This window comes from Austrofundulus limnaeus, unplaced genomic scaffold, assembly GCF_001266775.1.
Source record: "Austrofundulus limnaeus strain Quisiro unplaced genomic scaffold, Austrofundulus_limnaeus-1.0 Scaffold37, whole genome shotgun sequence".
Classification (NCBI taxonomy): domain Eukaryota; kingdom Metazoa; phylum Chordata; class Actinopteri; order Cyprinodontiformes; family Rivulidae; genus Austrofundulus; species Austrofundulus limnaeus.
In genome coordinates, this window is record NW_013952439.1 from 889,718 (window position 1) to 900,013 (window position 10,296).

Here is a 10,296-nt window from a genome sequence, read left to right on the forward strand (position 1 = left end):
GTGTGTGTGTGTGTGTGTGTGTGTGTGTGTGTTAAACTATCTTGTTTTATAAAATAATATTGTTTGAATTTCCAATATTTTCGCCACACCGGAAGTACTTTCTGCTCTAATTCCTTTAGTAGTAGAATGTAACTTGGTGTAGTACAACAGCTCACCACATGATGTCGCTTTCACCTCGTATCCATGGAGGTATATACTGTATAACAGTGTTTTTGTTATTCAAGTCTATGCCTGTATCAAAGATGGGTAACAAAACAAAACAACAAAACAAAACAAAAAAGGTAACAGAAGAAGAAAGAATTAGGTTTATTTTACATTTGAAAGAAAATCATTTTATTGCACTTACAACAAAAAACTGCACTGTCTTCATGAAAGCACAATTGTGAATAATATCACAAACTAATTTTATCTGATTATTCTTAAGTTTTATCCATTAATTGCCTGGAAATGACCTCAGTATAACCATTTTAAATACACAAAAATGTTTGCTCTTTTTGTTGTTGTTTTTAAAAACTAACCAAGCTTACAAAACAAAATTAAACAATTTATAAAATCAAAACAATYATCGCCTAACACCCTGTTGTCAGGTGGAATCTGGACAACACAAGTTTCTCTATAATTAAAAAGAAATAACAACAACAAAAGAAAATAAATTATGCAAAGAAACCACAAAACACTTACCATTTGGTGTAACTTATCCTTATAATTTTACTTATTGAACATATGGATAAAATACAGTTTTTTATTGATCTCAAAACAATAACTTACTGATCTATTTAATAAAAAATCAAATCATAAAACTGTAAGAAATGTAAGGCTTTTATTCAGAGTGACTGGCTCTTGTAAATAATATTTTTAAGACAGTAAACTATGTAGACTAGTATTTTTCAGTCTGCATGTTTCCTAAAAATCTTGAGATTTGCAGCTTTAGAATTAAACAAAAATATCTATTTAGTTAATGGCGAGCTTTTTCAAACAGTTACACAATATGCACATAATAACATCATCTTTTTTTCTTTTTCTTTTAAGTTTAAACTACAATGAACCATATTTGTTCAGTGTTTTATTCAGTTAAAACATCCCTTCAGGTTTGAAGTTGAAGTTTAAATCGAAACGCTCAGCTKCCTAACAAGGGTTTTATGAAGATAAGTCCATTCACCAGACTTAACTGAACCCTGGATCTCAGTCTGGGGGAGTTCACAAGCTGAACTGTTTCCACGTAAACAGCACGAGGTTTGGTGAAACTCATAAATGTTTCAACGGTGGCAAGAACCTTCTTTTAAATGAATTTATTTTGTGTTTTTAATCAACTACGGTACAGTTGGGATATATTTTTTGCTGTCTCCTTGAAATGGAAACTCTGGCGCTCGGTTGAAGTGTCCCGTTAGGAAGATTCCCACACTGCCAACGATGAAGAGGAGAATGGCACCCCAGAAACACACCTTGTCGATCATCTTCCCAATCAGTACCCAGCTTTCAATTTCCTTTGAAAATAAAGAGATCGAGGGTTTGGGATCAAAGAGCAACTGTTAGCTTATCACCACCTTGTAAAAAGAAACACTTACAGATCCAATGTCATTTTGCTGTCTTTTGCTCTCAGCGATGAAGTTGCAGGCGTCCACACACTGCTTGATCTCTGGCGCAGCCTGGGCCAAACTTTTATACAGGTTGGCAGTGCTGCTGACATCTATGTTGTTTACTACCGAAGAAGAAGACACTACCTGTTAGATACTGTATGCAGAAAGCAGAAAACAAACAAAACAGCATGTTTTAAGTTTTTTGTTTGTTTTCAGCAGTTAGTATCTTACCTGCAGTAGATAGCAATCTCAACAATCTCAGTTTGACTACAGAAAGAAATTTCAGTGTAAAATCTAACAGACATCTAAACACCTGTTGASTTTATTTTATGTTTGGTATTCAGAAGGATTATAGTCATTCAGTCAGGTTCTGATGTTTTGTCTTTATTTTATTCATAACTATTAGGTAAGGGGTCCTCATAAGGACAATTTGAGTTACCTACAGGGGCAAATAAATGACCTCCCAGAGTAGAGGGGAAACAGGAATTAAAAGGTAGGAAAACAAAGGATTTTTACTGTGATTTGGAAGAATTTGTATATTTGAATATTTTACTAATAAAARAATTAAGTAGGCCCAATGGACAGGTTCTTCTTTAATGAAATGTTTAGTCTCTCCTCCAAGAGACTTCTTCTGTTTGAGGAGTTTCAGGTGAACTCAGACTGAAGACGTTACAGAAGTTGGTGATTAATTAGGAACAAGTGTGTTTAGAATAAATGTTACAAATCTACAAACAGTATCAAATATATTTACAAAATGCTCTGAAATGTAAATGGCACTGATTGAGATTAACATAAAAATAATGTTTATGTTTTCAACAGTTTTTAACTATAGAGAAAAAATATCCATCCATTATGTCCTTCTTGTTCCTAATCAGGGTCAGGGTGGAGGCCGGAGCCTTTCTCCAGTCTATCACAGGTTCCTCTGTATCCCTGCTCTCAAAAAGGGTGGTGGCCCCTGAATGAGATGTTCTTGTTTTAGCTCTAAACACCTGTTCTCCATCTGTTCCCAGCCCACCCATTTTCACTCAGCAATCATACACCCCAGTGTTTATCCCCTTGATTATCTCATTGTTATTTCTGTGTTCTTTGTCAGTTTGTTTCACTGCTTTACTGGATTTCCTGTTTATTCTTTTTTTTATTTAGTCAACAAAGTTTGTAGTTTGCTCCTGCATTTGTTCTCTGGTTGCCCAACTATGGGTCTAATCCATCCACCTTTTCACAACAGTCCTAATCTTTAAGTTGTTCATTTAAAAACAACTTTATCAACCTTAGTCACGGTGACTTAGGTAATTATTCACAAAAAATATACTTTACACTAAAAAATACCCTTGTAAACATGATCCTGTTTCAAGAAATGTCTTCATCTACAAGAAACAACAAAAAAGGCACCCAAAACTTTGCAGTAATTAAGACAGCCTTGGGTTGTAGTTAGATTAGAAGTGGGGCTGTGACATAACTCTGTTCAAAATATTTTAATAAAGATATTGTTTTGAATAACTTCAAACTTTTATGCTAATGATTGCTTCACACAAAAATGAGGTGCAAAAATATATTAAATGAACTGCAATGAAATTATTGAGAATGGAGTTATGAAGCTGTCAAAAAAAACTTTGGAGCAGTAAACTGGGATCATTCTGAATGCGTTCTACTGCAGGTAAGATGCTGACTACTGATAACTTTGTCAAGACGTTTGKTTATGGGGGTTTGCATCAGTCTCACCGATGGACTGAGTGAGTCCATGTCTCTCCCTCTGTTTGTCGAACAGCATTTCACTGCGAGGCTGTTTCAGCACATATTCCTCAGCTCGCTGCATGAGGCCGAACGAGCTGCGCCGCCGCTCCCTCACGCCGTTTACCTCCGCCGTTACCTCGCTGTCATCTATCAGTGGGGACATACCCAAGAAGCGAGGCACCATTTCTAAGAACAACTACAACAGAAATAAAACTCATCAGTTCCCAACATATTAACTAGCAATCAGACATTTTTGTCCCTATGGCTTACATGCTTGATGCTGTGGGACATGATGTGAGTGCTCGGGCTGCGCAGCGAGAAGTTCAGCACCACAATCTGATTGGTGGCAATGAGAGTGGTGACACTCATGACAAAGATCAGATACCTGTAAGAGAACATCGGAGGACATCTGCGTTAGACAGGAGACTGTTTGGACCGAGCAGGAGACATTAAAAGATGACGCTCAGACTCACTTGCCGATCAGAGGGACAGAGAGGGAAGTCTCAGGCACCTTCTGAGCAATGAGGAAGAGGAAGACAGTTTGAGCCAGCAAGACAGAGATGGACACAGTCAACTTTTGTCCTCCAGCTGTGAGGGGACAGCAAAGACTTAGGAGACACTAGAACACATCAAATTGACTGTTATAAGGTGATGGGCAGCATTTACAGAATGCATTGCTGGATAATACTCTGTAAAATCAATAGGATCTTTAAATAAATCTTTAAATTCTTCTTCTGCTGCCTTTCATTTTATTTGATTTTATTTTGATTGCCTGTTTTTTTTTTAATTCTTTGTTGTGTACATATTATTACAAATGAAATGAATAAATTTCTAAATGAAATTAAATAAAAATAAACACAAACATTGCAACTTATTTTTTCAAACAATCTAGTTATATACTGTAGTTCTAACTGGTTTCTGCATTGGCAAAGCTATATTTTAGTTTGTGGATTGTGCAAAGCTAACATTTTGGTTAGCTATGCACACCACTGATTTTTTCCTATGGTACTTGTAACAGTGATTGACAGCCATCAAGAAAGGAGTATTTTTTGTCACTTTTCCCAAGCTAAGATGCTAGCTTACAGCTGGATTCAATAATGGGATGAGCTGAATTTTACCAGAAAAAGGGCAACTGTAGACTTATGTCTGATCCAAACATTTTATTGGATGTAAAGGACCAACACAGGACCACCCTGATCCCGACCTTACACTTTCTGTCCCTAAACAGACACAATAAATATTGTGATTTTTTGCTGTACTGGTTTACTTTTGTTGTATCCATTCTGCTATAGCGGCACACATTCTACTGCACACAGTCACACATACTGTGATAATATTACTATTTACACAAATATAAACATCACTGTTAAGTTTCTTTAAACCAGATGTTCTCAAACCCCCAGGGGTCCACAAGCCCTGTCTTGGGGGTCCTCCAAAAAATTTCGATAAATTGTTCATTTGGTTTTTATTTTAAAAAATGCATATGGGGAATAATGCACTAGTAAAACAAACATATTAAACCAAACAAAAAAAATAATATTACCATGGCATTTAGGGGTTAAAATAACAGTAAACTATTTTGCATTAACAGCATGGGGTTTATGAGGGGGTACCTGGAAAGGTTTCACCCTTGTAAGGGGTCCCCAGACCCAAAACATTTGAGAACCCCTGCTTTAAACAATGCTAAAGCCGTGGCTTGAGTGATAAAAATACACACACGCGAAGGCGGTAAGCTGAGAAGAAACCTGTCAAACCACCAACCTTAATTTTAACAATTATGCTCACTTTCCAAGTCTTTCCTGAAGTCAAGTTTGTCAAAATTTGCTCTAGAAACATCTTGTTCTGTTACAGCATTAACACCGAATCTCTGTACAATCCACTGACTAGTCTGATCATCTGTGAGAGTGCCCATCTTGTAAGTAAATACATGACATCATGAGTGGATTTTTCTAGTTAAGCTCTTTAGCTTTCCTTTTCGATAATCTTTTACATGTTTAATGGTTTAGTGTAAGCAAAGCTACATTTTTAGTTAGCGGATTAAGAGTTAGCCATGCTACCTTTTTGGTTAGCTATGTTAATTTATGTTATAATTGCTGGTTAAATCAGTAAGGCTTATTAACTTCCTCTGCGTGTAGATTCAGATTTGAAAACATGTACCCAGCATGCTYTTGGTTTGAAGCATCACAGTTTTGTATGTCAATAATAAGTTGGCTGATGATGACTACGGACCTTGTGCAGGGAGGAAATAGGCCAGTACAACCAACGAGGAGATGAGGGAGCAGGGCAAGATGACGTTGATGATGTAGAACAGTGGCTTCCTTTGGATAACCAGATTGAACATGATCTCCTGGTACTCCAGGTCGTCTGGAGTATACTGCTTGTTGAACATCTTCCTGGCCGGGCGATGGACAATGGCCCACTCCCCATTCTCTGTTGGATGAAAATGTAATCAACTGGAGAAAAAGTACTTAAGCCTGTGTGCATATTCTGTACCTGTGAAAGCCTCAGGGTCAATATGAACCCACTCAATAGTTTCCTTCTCTTCCACAGCCAAGATCAGGTCCAGCTCGTTGGCACTGTACGTCTGGGATCTGAAGGGTTTTGGTAACGTTGATTGAAAAGAACAGAAATGAGTTGATGAAGAAAAACGATCCTGCTTGATATTTCTCCAGCTATGCATGGATCACCTGAATACCAGAGTGCARTTTTGATAATCGAAGGGGAAGTAGGTGATTTCAATTGCGCAGGTGCTGCGGTAGATGGCAGGAGGCAGCCAGTACATCGAACCATCGCTATAGATCAACACGTTAGCGTAGTAAGCAACGTCAAACTTTCCATCAATGCTGAAGAGAAGCGAGATTAAAAGCAAAGAGAGTTGACGTCACACTATTTTTCCCTCACATACAAGAACTGATTCCTTTCTGCTTGGAAAGGCCTTACTTGTTCTCCAGGACTATGTCAGGAAGCCAGACTGTGTTGTACGGGACACGAATCAGTCCGATCCCATGATACTCAGTTTCGTTCCAGGCGAGGCGATGATCAGACCATTGCTGTTGATGACATTGATGAGTGAAAGGTTCAGAAGTGACAAAATTTGGACTCAATTTGTAGAAAAAAGGGAAATAAATAAATAAATAAATAAATAAATAAATAAATAAATAAATAAATAAATAAATAAATAAATAATTTTTTTTCTCCAAGTCAGAAATGAAGAGAATAAAAGCTTACAATCTCAATCCACACGTTGGTTGTAAGAGTCTCCTCCTTTTCATTCTGTAGTTTAAAGAAATAATCGTGAATGTTTCCTTTACATGCATTTATTGTCTTTGTAAACAACCATTCTTATGCGAATGTTGATAAAGCAGTCACACTATTGAGATCAACTTTCCTTTCATATGTTTTTTGGCATGCATCTCATTCTGCAGTTTTTGTGCTGCGTCATCAGTTTATATATTAAAACATTCAACTCCTTCAGGTCATTCCGGCTAGGACTTCTGGTATTTTAGCAATTGATACCGTTTGAGATATTCAACTTTTTTCTGCCATTTTTCTCTCATTGAAAATTAAYGGAGCTGTCTTMAACATCGATTCTTTACAGCACTTTTCACCTTTTATTCTTCATTTATTAACTTCTTTGGGCTAATTTCGGATTGATTTTAGCTTTTTGTGCATCCTTAGCTTCATTCTGCTAACTTCATCTGCTTTCTGTGCCTTTAAAACTTTTTAGCTAATTCCAACTTGTTTAAGCTTTTTTCAGCTAAATCCACCTTTTTATAATAATTTCCACTTCTTACTGCTTCATTCAGCAAACATGCTCTTTCTGTTTGTGCTAATTTCAGCAGATAATGGCATCTAAATCAGAGAGCAGCCAGTTGTCACCTGCCTTTCAAACATGCTGAATTTAGATGCAATAACAGCAAACCACAATCACTTTCATATTTGATAAACCACACTGCAGTGTTAAATGATTGTACATTTGCATATCCTCCTCCCAGTTATTTACATGTACTGATAATCATCTTTTCACATGTGCAAACTTTTGATAAATGAGCCCCGTATTGCAGTGGGATGCGCTCTTATCCTATTTGTGTATTTGTTTTCTAACAAGCAGAAAAATGCAGCTCTCACCAGGGAGATAAGATTAGTGAGCGTCAGCTTGATCTGAACTTGAACTTTGTCCTCAGGATTAACCACTGGACGAATGTTCTTGTTGTAGCCTCGGAATATGTCTTTGATCAGAATTGATTCCTCGTTACATTCCACTGTGGGAGCAAAAAAAGAAAACAGAAAATCTGAGAAATATGTACATTCAGTAACAGACAAAAAGTCCACCCACTTTTAGATAAGGTTGCACATCAGAAAATAATAAACAGTATCTGGTCTTTATCTGGCTCTAAAGTTATTTAAATGTACAAAAATACTCTTTAGATTCCGTTGTAATTGAAAAGCTGAAACATTGAGAACCACTTTTGGCAGCAATGACCCTCAGTAGTCATTTTTATGACCTTATTGTGTTTTTGTTTACTTTGTTTCAACTCTTTGACGTCTGCAAACATTTCCTTGCAGCTCATTTATGGTCCCATCACAGCGCTTCAGTCAGGCTGAAGTCTGGACTTTGACTGGATCACTGCAACATGTTGATTCTTTTTTTCTTTTTTCAGCCGTTCTGCTGTGGATCTGCTGCTGTGTTTGGGATCATTGTCCTGTTGCATCATGACCCGGTTTCATCTGTCAGGCAGACAGTCTCACATTTGGACCCTAAAGTGTTTTAGTCCGCAGAGGAGTTCATGATCGTGAGGTGTTCAGGTCCTGTGGTTGAAAAACAAGCCTAAATCATCAGACTTCCACCACCGTGCTTGACAGAACTTTGACCCACTAATGACAGCCTGTAGATTGTGAGATGGAGCACTGCACAGTCTGACACTGGGGTGGATTTATTGAGACAAGACCAACAGCTGTCCTAAATGTCTTTCACTTGTGAATGATGTAGAATACATGTCAAATACAAGGCCCGTGGGCCAAAGTGGCCCGCGGATGACTCCTGTGTGGCCCGCCGGGGAGGGTCCCCTCCCAAAAAAAAATGTTTTTTTTTTAATTTTACATAACATGAAATTTGTTTCTTATGTTAATGGTAAACTTTAAATTTATGATTAAATGCAACAAAATAAATTTAATAAAAATAAATGAAATAAAAATAAATTTGACAAATTCCTGTCCCTGAGCTGTTGGCTTGAAGTAACTGAGCAATTTAGTTGGATAGCACAGTATTAATGTCTGAAAATAAACTGCTTTAAAGTCACCATCAACCATAAACTATCTGCCATAACACAGCTACTCACTAGAAACTCATCAGTAGCTGCGTTTCCATTGACCATGAAAATGCGCAAATTAGAATTTCGAAGATAAATTTGCTCGATGGAAACACGTCAATTTAGAAAAAAATTACTTTTTTCGACAAAATGGTTTTGCTCTAGGAAGAGGCAATTGCAAAACTGTGCTTTTTCGACATTAACAGAATATCAACACAGCTTTGCGCACATTTGCAATGGAAACGCAGCTATTGAGTAAAACTTTATTTGTTTTACTTTAAATAATATTTCTGTATTTATTTCAGTTTTAGTCAGTTGTATAATTAGTTCTTATCAGTGTTTAAAAGAGGATGCGTTAAAACACTTTTTAGTCAAAGTTAAACATGAAACGTCAAAGTTCATTATAACTGGCCCTTCAGGGCCACCATCACGCTCATGTGGCCCTCGGTGAAAATGAGTTTGACACCCCTGATGTAGAATGTCGGACTCCAAATTGTTTGGAAATGACCTCTAACCTGAACAGCTGATTCTCTAAGGCTATTGCTGATGTCTTTCCTTCTTAGCGTTGTGTTAACACGTTGTGTCAGCTCCAACGCAGCAAACTCACAAAACTTCTGCTTTCATAGAAATGATCTCAGTTTCTAAAGATCAGCCAATTAAATACAAATTCAGCAGCACACAATTTCCTTTCTCCTTCTTATGACTGTATGTGTGAAAGGTCAGCACTTAAGATCATAATGTCATTAAATTGAATAAGATCTTTCATCTGTTCTGTACAACATAAAACGAACTTTAGGTCACTTTGCAAAGCAGCTCAGGAACTCGTCGTCATTAAGGTTTAGTAAAAATGGGGACAGTTGCACTCTGCAAACATTCCTGGAGAGCTGTCAATTCCTGGGTCCTGCTGGTCCGTTCAGACACAATCATGTAACTGACTCCCGGGACATCTCTGAATAGTTATATCAGAGTAATGACAGTGCTGGGACACCTGAGGCCAAGTTTTTAATCATTTAATATAGTGAAGCATTACATTCAGGGCCAAACAAGCTGAAAACCCAAATGTGTGAGTAAAACTGTGTTTTTAATCAGTAGGCTACGTCTCTGAAGAAAACTTATTTTTGATGGTCAGTAAAACTTTTGTTAAATCTTATTTATAACGTCAGGGCAGCACAGCTAAGCAAACAGTTTGGTTCACTAACCTCTAATCCACTAAACAGATAAAAGAAATTATTGGAAGCTAACGCAAACAGCTAATATGACTGTCGCCTGTGACAAAGTTGAAAACTGGTGGGACTGGTTTAATTTGAAGGTGGGTGGGATCATCTGTGGACAATCAGCCAATCCAAATCAGAGTTATAACTCTGTCTTTTTTGTGATACTTTCAGATTATTCCTTTTAGAGAAAAGCATTTCTTTGAATCATTTTGTATTTTTATGAACACTGTTTGAAGTTCGTCAAAAAACAAATAGCAAATACTTTCTCTATTTTTAGCTAATTTTTGTATTTGTTATTTAAATGTCGTTAAATGTTACTTTATTTCTGCTCTTAGTTTGGAATTTAGCTGTTAAAAGATGCTTCATCCATRTACACAAGTATAAATGATCAATTTAAAATGCATCTTTGTGCCGCCTGTGAGCACATTTGGGCAGTGTATTTATAAAAAATATCAAAACAACCTT

At 36.9% G+C, this 10,296-nt stretch overlaps 1 protein-coding gene across 1 annotated transcript in view; it reads right to left on the reverse strand.

The window, feature by feature from the left end:
- Window positions 1-282: 282 nt before the first annotated feature.
- chrne (cholinergic receptor, nicotinic, epsilon) overlaps window positions 283-10,296 on the reverse strand; it is a 12,740-nt gene continuing 2,726 nt past the window's right edge. The window contains exons 2-12 of the mRNA XM_014006700.1: window positions 7,437-7,570; window positions 6,537-6,581; window positions 6,249-6,358; window positions 5,996-6,151; window positions 5,802-5,899; window positions 5,538-5,738; window positions 3,782-3,896; window positions 3,579-3,693; window positions 3,297-3,504; window positions 1,566-1,699; window positions 283-1,484 (exon numbers count right to left, since the gene is read on the reverse strand). Coding sequence (XP_013862154.1) covers window positions 1,311-1,484; window positions 1,566-1,699; window positions 3,297-3,504; window positions 3,579-3,693; window positions 3,782-3,896; window positions 5,538-5,738; window positions 5,802-5,899; window positions 5,996-6,151; window positions 6,249-6,358; window positions 6,537-6,581; window positions 7,437-7,570 — 1,490 coding nt within the window. The 3' untranslated portion in view covers window positions 283-1,310. The remainder of the gene's footprint in view (window positions 1,485-1,565; window positions 1,700-3,296; window positions 3,505-3,578; window positions 3,694-3,781; window positions 3,897-5,537; window positions 5,739-5,801; window positions 5,900-5,995; window positions 6,152-6,248; window positions 6,359-6,536; window positions 6,582-7,436; window positions 7,571-10,296) is intronic.